Genomic DNA, 18,704 nt, shown 5'->3' on the forward strand with positions numbered 1-18,704 from the left:
GTTTCCCCAGCCGTAGCCCCCCGCTCAGTTACATAATTCTGCCTCCTGCTGGCTTTATACTCCACCACATAAAAATAAAGAAAGGGGGAAAATTACTTCAGAGAAATGATTTTTAGGGATTTAGCAACACTTAAACTCTGTGGCAATAACTCACACTGCCTTTGTAGAATATGCCAATTTTAACGAAACATTTATGTGCTGGGACAGGAAAAAAATGTCTGTGACAACAGATGACATAAGACGTCACATTTTATTATGGAAGAAGACTTCAGATAGAGGAGAGGAGAAATGAAAAGGTACTGTTATTGTGAAGCTGAGTTAAACGATGACATCACAGCACGGCAGTAATTCACAGTATAACGCAACAAAGTATGACATCACAACACAGCAGTAATTCACAGTATAACGCAGCAACACCTATCATCGCGACTGGATCGGCCATCCTCCTCCTCTTCCTCCTCCCCTATGTTAACAGCGGTTTCACTGTTCTTTGGTATGAGATGTTCATCCTCTTCCTCCTCTTCCTCCTGCTCCATGAAATGTTCATACATGCCCGGAATGTACCCAGCCCACTGGAGGAAGACGCTCTCCTCCAAACCTCGTATAGATCGGATCAGGCCTCTGCTGATGCGGTATGTAGATTCAGAACTGAAGCTGTTCTGGTGAGGGGTGTGTTCTGTGATGTAAACCTCGCCAATCACCTGCCCTGAGTCCATTCGCACAATGATACGGTCGATGTTTTTCTCATTACTTCTTGTGTCGGCCTCTCTGAAGGGAAGATCATCAGAGCCAACTTTATGGAGGTTCCCCACCTCAAAATAACAGCTCTGGCCTCTCAGTATCGGCGGTAAGATCTGCTCCTTGTTGTGGAAGATGTGGAACCCAAACCCTCTGGTTCTAGGATGTGTCTTGGCCAGCATCTTCCCCTCACCATCAAACACGATCCATTCATTTGCCAGCCAGTGTAGAAGCTTCAGGCCACGTCTGGGGAATTTGTGCCCAAACGTCACGCCACTGAAACCCCAAACTGATTTCAGAGTCGGGATCCTTCTGGATGGACTGTGAATTCCCATGGTAAATCTGGACAGACAGGAAATTAAGTTAACAGCTGGGCTGTTAACCCGAGAAAAACATCACCTTAATATTTTAGTTAAAAAAATAAAGAAATGTTCGAGAAAACCATTTGTTCTGTCCACTACTTTTGTCCTTTACTTTTCCTTTTCTTTTAATAAATGAATACATTCGTCATTCGACATCCCGTGCCCTGTGCATTCTTGGTTAGACGCAGGGCTCCGGTTGTCATGGGATGCATGTGGATGCCATTTTCCCATGGGGAAGAAAAATAACAAAAACCATCCTCTTTGAAAATATACCATCTCTCTAAATTGTTCTGTGTAATTTCATTCACACAATGGGACCTCTACCAACTATATCAGCGGCACTCAGCTGGCAACCTCTGGTGCGAAACACAATTTAGTCTAGACTGTATGATCGTAGCTGCCCTCCCACTCTCGCTCAACTTATTATTACACTTTACCCCCGGACAAAGATCGGACCCCTCTTGAAATAATTTTTTACAACTCAACCACTGTTTCGGTGTATATGTGTACTGACAATATATCACCAATAAACCAGCAAGTTTATCTGCAGGGGGGTAGGGGTCGTAGAATTCACTCACACGTAGGCTGCTTTACCTTCGCTTGGGTATGAGGCAGGCGGTGGGGAGCAGGCGTCTGTCGTCTGGGCTCCCAGGATACTCCAGAGCCTTTGGACTTCTTGCGAAGTCGAGATCAGGTGCCGGAAACGAAAGCGAAACCGAACCGACTGGAGTAGTGGAACAGCAAAAGTTTAAATTTCAGACAGACAAAAAAGAATTTCAAACAGACACCCTATCTTGAATGAAACAATACTATCCCTTTAATACTGTAAATGCGTAACTGGATATTAGTATGAATATCAGTCTCCATCTGTGCAGGAACAGGGTCACATGCTTATTACTGGTAGCTGTTCAATAGGTCCTCTTACGCTGATGGGCAGCTCCCTCCATCCCAGGTCTTCCATCCCTTGAAACATCCACAGTGTTCTTTCCCCTAGCAAGCTGCCGCCTGAGCTCTCCCCAGTTACCTGCTTTTCCATCTCTCTCCCCGTCTCAGCTTCCTGCCTGTGTAAGAACACCCAGAAATACTCACACACAGACAAGCAAGGCTTGACCGCTAACCCATCATGCACTTCTTCTCCAGCAGACTGCCTTTCCTGTTCCCCAATTTTCTAGCACATTCCCACTTTTTTTACGCATGCGGCTCAACAGAAAAAGGAAAGTGTCATCGTCACTGAAGCTCGCGTCGGATAGGTCACCTGTATCCCAGCCATGAGGATCTTCCAAGGTCATACCTTTGCAGTTGACATTAATATTAATATTGAGTTCAAAGTTACCAGCATAGAGCCACTGGGGAACCAGGACAATGTGAGACGGCCTGAAAGGCGGAGCTGGGAGAGTGACCATTACCTTAGCAGTAGTTTTCACCATTAGAGCAGAACCAGGCTTAAAGATACGAGCATGGAGTCAGCATCCAACAACCATCTGCAATGGCCATGGAAAGCAATACTACAGCCATGACAGGAAGCATCATAGGAGATACATAACCCCAGTTCCTTCTTTACAAGGAGGACACCTGTCTCAATCAAACATATGTCATTAAAATCTTCAGTAGTCTGGGACACCTGGACACCAACCACAGGGACTATTGGCTGCCTCACTGCTTCTTTGGTGCAGTAATCTACTCACTCCCGTTGGTTTTGAGAAGCACCTTACACTTAACAACCACAATTCCATCTGGGAACCGTGGAAGTCAAACATCCCAGACAGACATACACTGCAGACGCCTTAAGGTAGTAGAAGTTTCCCATTGTAGGATCACACACACACACACACACACACACACACACACACACACACACACAAGGCGATTGAGATTACAAGGCAAAGGAAGGCCAGCATTCCAACTTGTATGGCTCAGAGATGTAAAACCCTAGGAATAACAACCTGGGCCTTGATTTAAGATCCAGACTAGAGAGTAGGCTGGTACCCATAGTCTAAGGGGGGGATGCAACAGATAAGGGTGATGATGTTTTAGGAATCCAACATGCACCCCCCCCCCCCCCCCGCTCCTCACACACAGTTCATCAAAGAGAGCTGTTTCAAGATTTGAAAAAAATAAATCCATTTTCATTATGTTCATCTTGTTCATCTGGTTTATAATTTTGGGTCACGCTTCTAGGATCAAAGGCTTGCTGTGCAGAACAATATCTCCATTAAGGTACCCATTTAACTTAATCTACTGCTTTCCCATGTTCCATCATGCTCATTTATTTATTTCTGTTTTTTGTTCTGTTATTTCGTCTTTGTTTTATGTTAAGTATGATGTCTGTCATGTGTTGGTTGTAGCATTAGGAATAAATGCAGGACTTTATACACTTTAAACCTCCAGCTGAATGACTGCCTCGTTATTAAGTCAATTCGCTCGTGTGAAATCGCTACTAAGCTTGTCCTAGAGTATCGCGAGACTCTCTTCACGGCCCTGAGCAGAGTTCTGGTATAGAGGTGCTACAGACCTGGTGAGAGTTATGTCCGCGGGACGAACATTCTAACCCAGGTTAAATAGTTATACTGTAATTAATGAATTCCCCTCATATCCTGCAACTAAATCTTCAGGTAACTTAACAACTGATACTTCTATAATATTGTTTATTGGAGAAAAAAACCCATCCATCCATCCATTGTCCAAACCGTTTATCCTACTGGGTTGCGGGGGGTCCGGAGTCTATCCCAGAAGCTAAGGGCACGAGGCAGGGAACAACCCAGGATGGGGGGCCAGCCCATCACAGGAAGAAACAAACCATTCAAGCATAATAATTAATTATTATTATTATTAATTAATTAATGATTTCCCTACATTTCCCTATTGGTGGAGCCCAATTATTTGAGCAAATTTTTGCTACACCATTTATTGTCTGTTCAAACAGGGATTACTTGCATGCAAAGCGTGTCTCTTTGTTCCTTGTTAGCTCAGCTCTCATCTATCTTGCTGCCTTTTCAAGGTTCCTGCTACGGGCCCCTTCATTTCTACCCTTAAAACTCCTAAAATTTCCTGCAAGGACATCAACCCACTCACACATCTTTGTTCATATATTTCATATTGAATAACTGTGAAAAGGGAAACAAATATTTCAAAGAGATGAAAGGTGATCATGATAAACCGGAAGAATTATATCCTTTTACATAATTATTAAGTAATTTCCATGTCTTCTTTATGGAGGTTATGGAGGAACAGTCCGTGTCTCTCAAGGTCTTCTCTGTGTGTGTAAAAGGGGTGGAAATGATGAAGCAGGCACCGTGCACCACACTGGAATAAAAGCGGTTCAGAGTTGTTTCAGGAGTTAAATATTACAAAGCAGCAAGATAACGAGATTCCAAAACAATTTGCATGTGGGGTTATGGCTCTTAGATGGTGTGTGTTACTCGCGTTACAATAGAACGATGCGGAAATCATGTATAAAAAAATCAACTGGTGTTTCTCCAAACAATGAAAAAAATGAAAACTGTCACAGCAGGGCATGACGCAGGCAGGGAAAAAGGTGACAATCCACTTGTGGCTCCGAAACAAAAGGGGTTTATTAATAATAATGAACAATGAGGAAGGCACAAAATTAAAGGACGGAGGGGTCAACACAAAATTGTAGAAATAAAAATGCAACAAAGAAATCATAAAGCAAATAGACAGGGGAGCTGAGCGCCGGAACAGAGCAGCAAACACACAGGAACTAAATACAACCACATACAAATACGACGAACCACCAAGGAACAGAACCAGAAGAGGCACTTAAATACACACAGAAATTCATGGCAGACAAAGGACAAATAAGCCAATCACAAAAGGAGAAGGACAATGAGCAACATGTGGAACAATTAACAAGCACAGACCTAGGGAATACTACAAACACTAGAACTAGAAAACACTAGCCAACACTTTGGGAATACGGCAGGATAATTAACAAAACCAAATAGTATAAACAAGACCAGAAGTGAACAGGGAAGAAGCAGGGCAAATCTATAAGCAGGAAAGCAGAACAGAAAACAAGAAACACTGGGGAACAAAACTAATAAATGTAATTAAACAGATGAGGGTGGCTTTGAACCCGCAAGCAGAAGATCATTAGTCTCCAAGCCACACACTCAACCTACAGAGCGATGTGGCCGTCCAGAGACCCAGAGAGGCACACTAGGGGCTTAGGACTAAGACAGAGGAGAAAAGGGATTGGCCGGTAACACCTGCTGGCCAAACAGGGACTGAACACGTAGGACGGAGATGGAATATATGACAGAGTGGAATGACCAGAAGTGCCTGCTGGCCAAGGAAAGGTCACAGATGGCAGAGTCACAGGAAACAAGAAAGACATTAAATGATTCCTTACTGATCATCAGGTCACGGATGATGTAATTTTAGACCTGATAATAAAACCTGTTTGTGAGGAGGCTAAATGAGCAAAGTGTCTCTCTTCTCTGGTTAAGTCTAGACGGGTTGCAGTTCATGCTGTGCATGCCTGCCACTGAACCAGCTCATTAACTAAAACTACAGATGTCTATGAACAGTGATGTTCAAGGTCAATATATTACAGTATTAAATAAATTGATACTGATAATTTCACTGTGAAAACAACAGTTCAGTGGCTTGGAGGCAAATGCTTGGTTTCAAATATATATATATATATATATATATATATATATATATATATATATATATATATATATATATATATATATATATATATATATATATATGCTTCTGGATACAGGGGCACAAGTGGGTGTCATTGAAAGGACTGGGTGGGCATTAGACCCCTGGAAATTTTAGTGGATGAACCCTGGTATGTAATTTTCTGTGATTGAATTTTTATTGAATTAAATTGAAAGAAAATCATGCCCAAGCAGTAAAAGATTTACAAAGACAACTCCCTCCCCCACCAAACCATACCCTGAGACCACACCCGAGACAGGAGCAAAGGAGGAAAGGGAGGAACTAGTCAGGGGAAGAAGAAATGACTGGCACACCCCACACAGGAGAGCACAGCTAAAGGAATCAGGGAAAAATAATGATGATAATAATAGTATGAATAGTAAAAACTGAGTAAATAGTAAATATGAAATACAATAAAGAAAATATGAGTATAGGACAAATACTTTAACATCATGACCCCCAACCAGCCCTTGACTAACTGCCCATCTTGAAGCCACCCCTGAGTGGTTGAGCTGAAAGAGCTATTCGATTTGGATTATACAAAACCATCTATGTTTCCCTGAAAAGGCCCCGATGGGGTCAATTTCCACCAGTGCTAAACTGATAGTTGCAGACTATCTTCATCTGAAATCCAGTCCAGGTGGTCATGAATATATTCTTGTCCTCATTTATCATTTTACCCGGTTTGCCCAAGCAGATCCCACAAGGACTAAGTCCACAAAGGAAGGAGTGCAGAAAATATTTTAGGATTTTATTTCTCATTTTGGATTTCCCAGGAAATGGCATCTTTATCAAGATAGGGAGTTTGAAAACAGTTTATTTTACAGATTACAACAACTGTCAGCCATATCCCACTCCTGTATGACTCTGTACCATCCTCGGGAAAATCCCATCAAAGGGTTAAATCACACCCTCCTCCAGATGCCTTCATTCCCATCAAGAAGAGGTTACGAAAGTCAGATTAGACAGATCATCTTTCACACATTATTCATGCTTAGAATTGCACAAAACATGAAGCAACGGGGTATTCTCTGTTTTTTCTCCTTTTTTGAATGCCATCGTGGGACCAAGTAGGAATTTGTGGTCCACAAGGATCCAGGAAGCCTATAAAACTGTGTTGGAAAATAGCCAAAAGTCCTCAGTAAAAGACAAGTGCTGTTGTGACAAAGAAGTAAATGGGATAATATTTTAGTTGGTGATAGAGTTCTGCTGCAGAATCTCCCAGAGAGAGCTGGCCTTGGTAAACGCTGTAGTTATTGGGAACAGATGTTACACAGAGCTGTGGGGGAGGAAGCCGGCCAGGCCTGGCAGGCCCAAGCATATAGTGAGGGTCTGCTGGGAACGTCTGGCGGAATCCCCTGTCAAGAGGAGTTTCAACTCCTACCTCCAGCAGAACTTCTCCCATATCCCGGGGGAGGCAGGGGACATTGAGTCCGAATGGGCCATGTTCCGCGCCTCCATTGTGGAAGCAGCTGACCGGAGCTGTGGCCGTAAGGTGGTTGGTGCCTGTCGCGGCAATCCCTGAACCCGCTGGTGGACACCGGTGGTGAGGGATGTCTTCAAGCTGAAGAAGGAGTCCTATCGGGCCTTTTTGGCTTGTGGGACTCCTGAGGCAGCTGATAGGTACCAGCGGGCCAAGCAGGATGCAGCTTCGGCGGTTGCTGAGGCAAAAACTTGGGTATGGGAGGAGTTTGGCGAGGCCATGGAAAACGACTTCCAGATGGCTTCAAGGAGATTCTGGTCCACCATCCGGCGGGTCAGGGCGGGAAAGCGGTGCAACATCAACACTGTTTATGGTGGGGATGGTGCGCTGCTGACCTCAACTCAGGACGTTTTGTGTCGGTGGAAGGAACACTTCGAAGACCTCCTCAATCCCACCGCCACGCCTTCCGATATGGAAGCAGAGTGTGGGGACTTGGGGGTGGACTCGCCTATTTCTGGGGCGGAGGTTGCTGAGGTGGTTAAAAAGCTCCTCTGTGGCCGAGCCCCAGGGGTGGATGAGATTCGCCCAGAGTTCCTCAAGGCTCTGGATGTTGCGGGGCTGTCTTGGTTGACACGCATCTGTGGCATCGCGTAGACATCAGGGGCAGTGCCTCTGGACTGGCAGACCAGGGTGGTGGTCCCCCTCTTTAAGAAAGGGGACCGGAGGGTGTGCTCCAACTATAGGGGGATCACACTCCTTAGCCTCCCTGGTAAGGTCTATTCGGGGGTTCTGGAGAGGGTCCGCCGGATTGTCGAACCTTGGATTCAGGAGGAACAGTGTGGTTTTCACCCTGGCCGTGGAACAGTGGACCAGCTCTATAATCTCTGCAGGGTTTTGGAGGGTTCATGGGAGTTTGCCCAACCAGTCTACATGTGTTTTGTGGACTTGGAGAAGGCATTTGACCATGTCCCTTGGGGAGTCCTGTGGGGAGTGCTCCGGGAGTATGGGGTGCTGGGCTTCCTTTTAAGGGCAGTTCGGTTCCTGTATGACCGGTGCCAGAGCCTGGTCCGCATGGGCGGCAATAAGTCGAACTCGTTTCTGGTGAGGGTTGGACTCCGTCAGGGCTGCCCTTTGTCACCGATTCTGTTCATAGTTTTTATGGACAGAATTTCTAGGCGCAGCCAGGGAGTTGAGGGTGTCCGGTTTGGTGACCTCAGGATTAGGTCTCTGCTTTTTGCAGATGATGTGGTTCTTTTGGCTTCATCGGACCATGACCTTCGGCTCTCACTGGGAAAGTTCGCAGCCGAGTGTGAAGCGGCTGGGGTGAGGATCAGCACTTCCAAATCCGAGACCATGGTCTTCAGCCGGAAAAGGGTATGCTCTCTCCGGGTAGGGGATGGGGTCCTCTCCCAAGTGGAGGAGTTTAAGTATCTCGGGGTCTTGTTCACAAGTGAGGGAACAATGGAACAGGAGATCGACAGGCGGATCGGTGCAGCATCAGCAGTGATGCGGGCGCTGCATCGGTCTGTCATGGTGAAGAAAGCTGAGCGAAAAGGCAAAGCTCTCGATTTACCAGTCGAACTACGTTCCTACCCTCACCTATGGTCACGAGCTATGGGTAGTGACCAAAAAAAACAAAATCGCGAGTGCAAGCGGCCAAAATGGGTTTCCTCCGCAGGGTGGCTGGGCTCTCCCTTAGAGAAAGGGTGAGGAGCTCAGTCATTCGGGAGGGACTCAGAATAGAGCCACTGCTCCTCCGCATTGAGAGGAGCCAGATGAGGTGGCTCAGGCATCTAATTAGGATGCCTCCTGGACGCCTCCTTGGTGAGGTGTTCCGGGCATGTCCCACTGTGGGGAGGCCCCGGGGAAGACCCAGGACACGCTGGAGGGACTATGTCTCTCAGCTGGCCTGGGAATGCCTCGGGATCCCCCCAGAAGAGCTGGATGAAGTTGCTGGGGAGAGGGAAGTCTGGGCCTCCCTGCTGAGACTGCTACCCCCGCGACCCGACCTCGGATTAAGTGGGAGATGATGGATGGATGGATGAAGTTACACAGAGATGTGAGCACACTGGGAGACTCCACCAGTCCTGTCTCTAAAGTGCAAGCAGAGAATGGGGAAAAAGTATCTGAATATTGCATATAAATTTGCTCTGACCTGTTAAGGAGGGGACATGAAAAACACAGCGGCTCAGAATGTTAAGGAGGGGACACAAAAAACACAGCGGCTCAGAATGTTAAGGAGGGTGCACGAAAACGCAGTGACTCAGAATGTTAAGGAGGGGACACAAAAAATACAGTGGCTTAGAATGTTAAGGAGGGGACACGAAAAACACAGCAGTTCAGAATGTTAAGGAGGGGCACGAAAAACACAGCGGCTCAGAACGTTAAGGAGGCGCACGAAAAACACAGCTGCTCAGAATGTTAAGGAGGAGACATGAAAAACACAGTGGCTCAGAACGTTAAGGAGAGGACACGAAAATGCAGTGGCTCAGAAAGTTAAGGAGGGGACACAAAAACGGCAGCAGTTCAGAATGTTAAGGAGGGGACACGAAAAACGCAGCGGCTCAGAATGTTAAGGAGGGGTCACGAAAACGCAGCGGCTCAGAATGTTAAGGAGGGGACACGAAAAACGCAGCAGCTCAGAATGTTAAGGAGGGGGCACGAAAACGCAGTGGCTCAGAAAGTTAAGGAGGGGACACAAAAACGGCAGCAGTTCAGAATGTTAAGGAGGGGACACAAAAAACGCAGTGGCTCAGAATGTTAAGGAAGGGCACGAAAATGCAGCGGCTCAGAAAGTTAAGGAGGGGCACGAAAAACGCAGTGGCTCAGAACGATAAGGAGGCGCACGAAAAACACAGCTGCTCAGAATGTTAAGGAGGAGACATGAAAAACACAGCGGCTCAGAATGTTAAGGAGGGGACACGAAAAACGCAGCAGCTCAGAATGTTAAGGAGGGGGCACGAAAACGCAGTGGCTCAGAAAATTAAGGAGGGGACACAAAAACGGCAGCAGTTCAGAATGTTAAGGAGGGGACACGAAAAAGGCAGCGGCTCAGAATGTTAAGGAGGGGTCACGAAAACGCAGCGGCTCAGAATGTTAAGGAGAGGACACGAAAAACGCAGCAGCTCAGAATGTTAAGGAGGGGGCACGAAAACGCAGTGGCTCAGAAAGTTAAGGAGGGGACACAAAAACGGCAGCAGTTCAGAATGTTAAGGAGGGGACACGAAAAACGCAGTGGCTCAGAATGTTAAAGAGGGGCACGAAAACGCAGTGGCTCAGAAAGTTAAGGAGGGGACACAAAAAATGCAGCAGTTCAGAATGTTAAGGAGGGGGCACGAAAAACACAGTGGCTGAGAACGTTAAGGAGGGGACACAAAAACACAGCGGCTCAGAACATTAAGGAGGAGACACAAAAAACACAGCAGATCAGAACATTAAGGAGGGGACACGAAAAACGTAGCAGCTCAGAATGTTAAGGAGGGGTCACGAAAACGCAGCGGCTCAGAATGTTAAGGAGGGGACACGAAAAACACAGCGGCTCAGAATGTTAAGGAGAGGACACAAAAAACACAGCGGCTCAGAACGTTAAGGAGGGGCACGAAAAACGCAGCGGCTCAGAACGTTAAGGACGGGCACGAAAAACACAGCGGCTAAGAACGTTAAGGAGGGGATACAAAAAACACAGCGGCTCAGAATGTTAAGGAGAGGACACAAAAAACACAGCGGCTCAGAACGTTAAGGAGGGGCACGAAAAACGCAGTGGCTCAGAATGTTAAGGAGGGGGCACGAAAACGCAGTGGCTCAGAAAGTTAAGGAGGGGACACAAAAAATGCAGCAGTTCAGAATGTTAAGGAGGGGACACAAAAAACGCAGTGGCTCAGAATGTTAAGGAGGGGCACGAAAATGCAGCGGCTCAGAAAGTTAAGGAGGGGCACGAAAAACGCAGTGGCTCAGAACGATAAGGAGGCGCACGAAAAACACAGCTGCTCAGAATGTTAAGGAGGAGACATGAAAAACACAGCGGCTCAGAATGTTAAGGAGGGGACACGAAAAACGCAGCAGCTCAGAATGTTAAGGAGGGGGCACGAAAACGCAGTGGCTCAGAAAATTAAGGAGGGGACACAAAAACGGCAGCAGTTCAGAATGTTAAGGAGGGGACACGAAAAAGGCAGCGGCTCAGAATGTTAAGGAGGGGTCACGAAAACGCAGCGGCTCAGAATGTTAAGGAGAGGACACGAAAAACGCAGCAGCTCAGAATGTTAAGGAGGGGGCACGAAAACGCAGTGGCTCAGAAAGTTAAGGAGGGGACACAAAAACGGCAGCAGTTCAGAATGTTAAGGAGGGGACACAAAAAACGCAGTGGCTCAGAATGTTAAGGAGGGGCACGAAAATGCAGCGGCTCAGAAAGTTAAGGAGGGGCACGAAAAACGCAGTGGCTCAGAACGATAAGGAGGCGCACGAAAAACACAGCTGCTCAGAATGTTAAGGAGGAGACATGAAAAACACAGCGGCTCAGAATGTTAAGGAGGGGACACGAAAAACGCAGCAGCTCAGAATGTTAAGGAGGGGGCACGAAAACGCAGTGGCTCAGAAAATTAAGGAGGGGACACAAAAACGGCAGCAGTTCAGAATGTTAAGGAGGGGACACGAAAAAGGCAGCGGCTCAGAATGTTAAGGAGGGGTCACGAAAACGCAGCGGCTCAGAATGTTAAGGAGAGGACACGAAAAACGCAGCAGCTCAGAATGTTAAGGAGGGGGCACGAAAACGCAGTGGCTCAGAAAGTTAAGGAGGGGACACAAAAACGGCAGCAGTTCAGAATGTTAAGGAGGGGACACGAAAAACGCAGTGGCTCAGAATGTTAAAGAGGGGCACGAAAACGCAGTGGCTCAGAAAGTTAAGGAGGGGACACAAAAAATGCAGCAGTTCAGAATGTTAAGGAGGGGGCACGAAAAACACAGTGGCTCAGAACGTTAAGGAGGGGACACAAAAACACAGCGGCTCAGAACGTTAAGGAGGAGACACAAAAAACACAGCAGATCAGAACATTAAGGAGGGGACACGAAAAACGTAGCAGCTCAGAATGTTAAGGAGGGGTCACGAAAACGCAGCGGCTCAGAATGTTAAGGAGGGGACACGAAAAACACAGCGGCTCAGAATGTTAAGGAGAGGACACAAAAAACACAGCGGCTCAGAACGTTAAGGAGGGGCACGAAAAACGCAGCGGCTCAGAACGTTAAGGACGGGCACGAAAAACACAGCGGCTAAGAACGTTAAGGAGGGGATACAAAAAACACAGCGGCTCAGAATGTTAAGGAGAGGACACAAAAAACACAGCGGCTCAGAACGTTAAGGAGGGGCACGAAAAACGCAGCGGCTCAGAACGTTAAGGAGGGGCACGAAAAACACAGCGGCTCAGAACGTTAAGGAGGAGACACAAAAAACACAGCGGCTCAGAACGTTAAGGAGGGGGCACGAAAAACACAGCGGCTCAGAACATTAAGGTGGGGCATGAAAAACACAGCGGCTCAAAATGTTCAAGAGGGGACACAAAAAACACAGTGGCTCAGAATGTTAAGGAGGGGACACGAAAGGCACCACTGGGTCACTGCTCATTCTGTTTGATCAGTAATGGCCAAAGTGAGCCTTTAAAGCTCTCCGGGGGAGTGGGGTGTTTTCGTGTCCCCTCCTTAACATTCTGAGCCGTTGCATTTTTCGTGTCCCCTCCTTAACATTCTGAGTTGCTGCATTTTTCATGTCCCCTCCTTAACATTCTGAGCCACTACGTTTTTCGTGTCCCCTCCTTAACATTCTGAGCCCAGGTACAAGAATAAGCAGGATAGGAACAGGAGTTTTGAAACATCTTCTATCAAAGTAGGAACCAAGTAAAACTATTTAATGACCAGAAGTGCAACATTATGAACACACACACTTTAATGGAGTAAAACATCAAACATCACATTTTAATTTGGAAGGTGACACAAACAGATCAGCAAAAAGCCAGACTTTAAAAAACTTGTTTATATTGTAAACAGTGACACCTAGCGGCCAGATGGTGATTGTCCAGTTTATCTGAAGCGGTGCTGTGTCAGACGAGGTAAAAGCTGAGCTTCCTCAGAATGGAAGTGTCCTCCCTGATGTTCTCAAAGAAATACCTGTAATCCCTTATTGGCTAAAACACATAAAATGACACACTAAAACTTTATGAATCAACAATCAGGACAAAATAATGACAGTGTTTTGGTCCGGTGAATGATTTTGAAGTTTTGTCTTCAGATTTCACAAACTCACAACCTCTCCCAGCTTAATTATCTTTTTACCTTCTGTCACGATCCCCCATCTAGGGGTTGAGGTGTGAGAGAACAGATATAGAAAACGACAGGGGCGTTTCTGGCTAATGAAAAGATCTGAGGCTAATTTAAGTTTACCTGGACCGTCACTTTTTATTTTTTAAAGGAAGATTGGCATCGGGGCTAAAATACTCGGGTTTAGGCTTAAAACGATTGAAGCTGACGACGGCCATGGAAAGGGGTACTGGATAACGACACACCGAAGGTGGCGAACTTAATATATAGACAGATGACGGACAATAACAGATGTGACATTTAAAAAGCACAAGAAAGAACATCCAGTGATGAATTTCACCAGGAGTGACACAGGTCAAAATAACAAACGAAACAAAATTGTGAGTGGGACCCACAGCTAATCTGCCTACAGAAAAAAAACAGAAGACAATTCCTGTCCCTAACTCCCTACCGAAACACACAGAACCAAAATTACCAGTGACAAACTATACGAAGTGCAGAGGGAAGATGTGGGCGGGGTCGTGGGGGCAGAGCGGACGAACAGAGGATGGAAGGAGGAGACGGGCAGGCGAATGGTGGACGGCAGGCGAACCTGCAAGCATATACTCAATCACATGGCATGTAACCCTCAATTTTTTTTTTTAGCCACTGCTTGTTCATAGTATAACACAACTACAAATATCATCAAAAGTGGACTGGCGCTGCCTTGGGAAGCCCCCCCTGTTATCTCCCTCCTCCATGTTAACAGCGGTTTCTCTATTCCTTGGCATGAGATTCTCATACATGCCTGGGATGTACCCAGCCCGCTGGAGGAAGACGCTCTCCTTCAAACCTCGTATAGATCGGATCAGGATGTTGCTGATGCGGTATGTAGATTCAGAACTGAAGCTGTTCTGGTGTGGGGTGTGTTCTGTGATGTAAACCTCGCCAACCACCTGACCTGAGTCCATTCTCACAATGATTCGGTCGGTGTTGCTTTTATCACTTCCTGTGTCGGCCACACTGAAGGGAAGAGCAGCAGCACCATCGGCATGCAGGTTCCCCACCTCAAAGTAACAGCTCTGGCTTCCCAGTAACACTGGTAAAATCTGCTCTATGTTGTGGAAGATGTGGAACCCAAACTCTCTGGTTCTGGGATGTGTCTTGGCCACCATCTTCCCCTCACCGTCAAATGCGATCCATTCATTTGCCAGCCAGTGTAGAAGCTTCAGGCCACGTCTGGGGAATTTGTGCCCAAACCTCACACCACTTAAATCCTGAACTGAGGATACAGTCGGGATCCTTCTGGGTTGACTGTGAATTCCCATGGTAAATCTGGATGGACAGAAAATTAGACTGAGCAGTTAGACCTAAGAAAAAACAAGCTGAAAATTAGATAAATGATGTGCAAGTATTATTTGTCGTCGCTGATCAGTTTTTGCGTTGTCTTTTGTCCATTTTCCCCCTTACTTTTCATTCATTCATTCATTCATTATTTGCAATTTCCTGCCCAACCATGGGCCCTGGGATAGCTGTGCATGTGTACTGGGCAGAGTAAGGGCAGGCTCAGGAGGCCCAGAATTTAATTGGGGGGGGGGGGGGGGGGGGGGGCATGGTGACAATTTTCAAGGGGATCCAAAATATCTAGCTATGCCCCTCATATTGACAATGTATCACCAGTAACTGAGCAAATACATCTCTGCCCCCACAAGCTCACATAGGTAAGGGGTCGAAGCCAACAGTGGAAGGCACGTTTGGTTTTTAGCTACCCAACTCAACTCTTCTTTATAATATTCCTGCTTTTCTGCAGCCATCCTACGTAAAAATACCTGCATTGTCAATGTGATCACACTCTCATAACCAGGAAGCTTTACCTCCGTTTGGGTAGGCTGGGAGCAGGCGTCTGACGTCTGAGTTCTTCAGAAATCGAGATCAGGTGCTGGAAATGAAAGTGAAACTGAGCTGGCTAGGGCAGTAAAACAGTAAGAGGAATGATCATCATCAGAGACACTCTGGAATATAGCTACTCATGGATCACAATCCATCCATCTAGCCTCCATAAGCATTTAGGGACACCAGAACACCTAAATCACACATCCTTAGGACGAGAGGAGCCCTGAGGAGCCCCGACCTACCCGCCAGGAACATGAGGAGAGCATGCAGAAACCATGTGATCTCCACACACATATAGGTGAGGTGGTATATCTGGCCGGGTCTACTGGACTGGCATCCTACCCGGGATGCAGAACACTGTCTAGCCGAGGACTACAGACCACCAGTGTTTCCTGAACATTCCTAATGTCAATCCGGACAGAGTGATTTGGGCATTGATACATGTTTCTCTTAACGTCCTGCATCACAACACCTGACCTGCAAGTTAACCGTTTCACGCACAAAAACAGTGATGTGCTAAAGTACATTATTGTTGATTGTATGACTTTTGAATTAATTTGTGTAGGTAATTTAAATAAAAAATTAATTACAAATCTCTACTCACCTCACAGCGAAACGTGCGACACAGACACAGTGGTACAACAGCCGTGCCACCACAACACCGACAGACACCAAGAGAGCAGCAAGTTACCTAACTCAGGAGTTGATGAGACTACCTCTGTTCCACCGGGTTTCACAAACATTACAGTGATGGGCTGGACTCGGAAGTCAGAGCACGGGTATAGAAAGTATGCAGGAAGACAAAGGCAGGGCTCAGTCAGCCAATCACTTCCAGCCAAATCACCATTTCTGCAACTCACCCAGCTTCCTGTTGTCAGGATTCTCAGGAAAGCCAGTGAGGGTATTCTCTCTTTTGGCCATTAGAGGGAGGGGAGCACTGTGTGCCCTCAGTCAGTCAGAGGCACATTTACAACCTTTCATTATCCAAAACCAGCTGGGTTAGAGCAGCATGAGCTGGATTTGAGCAGTGTGAGCTGGAATACATCAGTGTGAGCTAGATTAGAGCAGTGTGAGCTGGAATACAGCAGTGTGAGTTGGGTTACAGTGGTGTGAGCTGAAATTCAGCAGTGTCAGTTGGGTTACAGTGGTGTGAGCTGGGTTAGAGCAGTGTGACCTGGGTGTCACACCCCGCTTGACCAAACCCCCTGTGGCATAGTGCTGTGCAAATATGCTTAAGAACTGATTTATTTAAAGTGACTTTGTGATAGAGTGATTTGATGACCACGAAGTGTAGTTGTGCAGTGGCCACTAGTGTAAACGAATGTCCAGAATGTCCAGAGTGTGTGTAAAAACCATATGTGTGGGTCAGTACTGTGTGGTGGTGTGATTAAGAGACCGTATCGCCTGCGGGAAGAAGCTCCTCCTCAGTCTCTCTGTGTTGCCCTTCAGGGAGCGGAATCGGTTTCCTGACTTCAACAGAGAGAACAGTCTATTGTTGGGATGGCTGAGGTCCTTCGCGATCTTCCTGGCCTTGGTCCAGCACCGCCTGCTGTAGATTGAGTGCAGGTCAGGGAGCTCGGTTAGGATGGTGCGCTCAGCTGATTGCACAACCCTCTGTAGAGCTCGTCTGTCCTGCATGGTGCTGTTCTCGAACCAGGTTGAGATGTTTCCTGTCAGCATACTCTCTATGGTGCAGGAGTAAAAGTTCCTGAGCACCTTGGAGGGCAGTCGGAAGTCTCTCAAGCGTCTGAGGTGGTAGAGACGCTGTCGGGCCTTTTTCACCACGGTGTTGATGTGACAGGACCATGACAGGTCCTGCGTGATGTGAACACCGAGGTATTTGAAGCTGTCCACTCTCTCCACTGGGCTCTCGTTGATGACGGGGGTCTGGTAGTTCCTCTCCTGCTTAGTGCTGAAGTCCACTATCAACTCCTTTGTCTTACTGACGTTTAGAAGGAGGTTGTTCCTCTGGCACCAGTTCTCCAGATTCCTAATCTCCTTCAGTTTTCAGCATTCCTGTCTCTTTTGCCCCTTCATGTGCCAATTAAAACTCTTTTTACTCCAGTCCTAATCTCCTTCTCCTGCTTTCCTGCTCAGTGCCATGTCAGTCATGACACTGGGTTAGAGAATGAGCTGACATAAAGCAGTGTGAGCTAGGTTAGAGCAGTGTGAGCTGGATTAGAGCAGTGTGAGCTGAGATTCAGCAGTGTGAGCTGGGTTAGAGCAGTGTGAGCTGGATTAGAGTAGTGTGAGCTGAGATACAGCAGTGTGAGCTGGGTTAGAGCAGTGTGAGCTGAGATTCAGCAGTGTGAGCTGGATTAGAGCAGTGTGAGCTGAGATTCAGCAGTGTGAGCTGGGTTAGAGCAGTGTAAGCTGGATTAGAGCAGTGTGAACTGAGATTCACCAGTGTGAGCTGGGTTAGAGCAGTGTGAGTTGGATTAGAGTAGTGTGAGCTGAGATACAGCAGTGTGAGCTGGGTTAGAGTAGTGTGAGCTGGGTTAGAGCAGTGTGAGCTGAGATTCAGCAGTGTGAACTGGGTTAGAGCGGTGTGAGCTGGATTAGAGTAGTGTGAGCTGAGATACAGCAGTGTGAGCTGGGTTAAAGCGGCAGGCACCGGCAGCGCTTCACCCCTCCCGTGTGAGCTTTGAACGCTCACTTTGCCCATCACTGGCTAATCAGATGGAGCAGACCACCAGCGGTGACTTATGCCGTTACGCCGAGCAGCACAGGTCTAAGTTAGCTGATTTGAGTCTTTGCTGAAGACACCCAATTCTTTACAATACGCAGATTTATTTTTATTTCACAGACACTTTTTTTCAAACTGATGTACAAGTGAAGCAAATAGCACATTGCATACATACATGTCGAGGAGACGACTAGGTGCATCTACACTGAGTTTCCAATGAATGTGCAGGTACAAATGTAAGCGGTATAGGAGCAAGATCTATGCAGCATCTTCCATCAAAGTAGGAACCTGATAAAACAATTTAATGACCAGAAGTGCAACATTATGAACACACTAGACCTACCTACCCAAACCAAGAGGAGGCACTCGCCCTCTAACCTAGTGTGTTTATACGAAGAGGGAACCTACGTGTTAGTGTACATGGAAGGCTTACATAATGTAAGAAAAGCCAGCTTTTTAAAAGTTAGGCCCCTCCCATCAAGAAGAGACCACTCAGGATTGGTCAGGTCTTCTTCCATGTGATCTCTGGAGCTCCAGTGATGGGTTGTCCTGTATTTCACGTGGATCGGGCCAGGAGCATCGATCCTGTTCTTGACTGATCTGGCAAAAAAGAGGGCAGGGGGGA

General features: G+C 46.8%; 1 protein-coding gene across 1 annotated transcript; it reads right to left on the minus strand.

The window, feature by feature from the left end:
* Positions 1-395: 395 nt before the first annotated feature.
* LOC125720284 (uncharacterized) lies at positions 396-15,968 on the minus strand. Its single transcript, XM_048995490.1, has 4 exons — positions 15,636-15,968; positions 15,375-15,439; positions 14,445-14,835; positions 396-689 (listed from the first exon to the last, which is right to left on the minus strand). The coding sequence occupies exons 1-4, from the start codon at positions 15,657-15,659 to the stop codon at positions 396-398; spliced, it is 774 nt and encodes a 257-aa protein (XP_048851447.1). The 5' UTR covers positions 15,660-15,968.
* Positions 15,969-18,704: the final 2,736 nt, after the last annotated feature.

Source organism: Brienomyrus brachyistius, chromosome 25, assembly GCF_023856365.1.
Source record: "Brienomyrus brachyistius isolate T26 chromosome 25, BBRACH_0.4, whole genome shotgun sequence".
NCBI classification, from domain to species: domain Eukaryota; kingdom Metazoa; phylum Chordata; class Actinopteri; order Osteoglossiformes; family Mormyridae; genus Brienomyrus; species Brienomyrus brachyistius.

What these genes read in the sequence shown, in the direction of transcription:
- LOC125720284 (XM_048995490.1), bottom strand. Translation starts at nt 15,659, where the DNA reads ATGCTCTCCTCATGTTCCTGGCGG. An exon ending in TCTCCTCATGTTCCTGGCGG is followed by an intron (nt 15,440 to 15,635) that starts GTAGGTCGGGGC and finishes TTTCATTTCCAG; the next exon opens with CACCTGATCTCGATTTCTGA. An exon ending in CAGGTCAGGTGGTTGGCGAG is followed by an intron (nt 690 to 14,444) that starts GTTTACATCACA and finishes GTGATTGGCGAG; the next exon opens with GTTTACATCACAGAACACAC.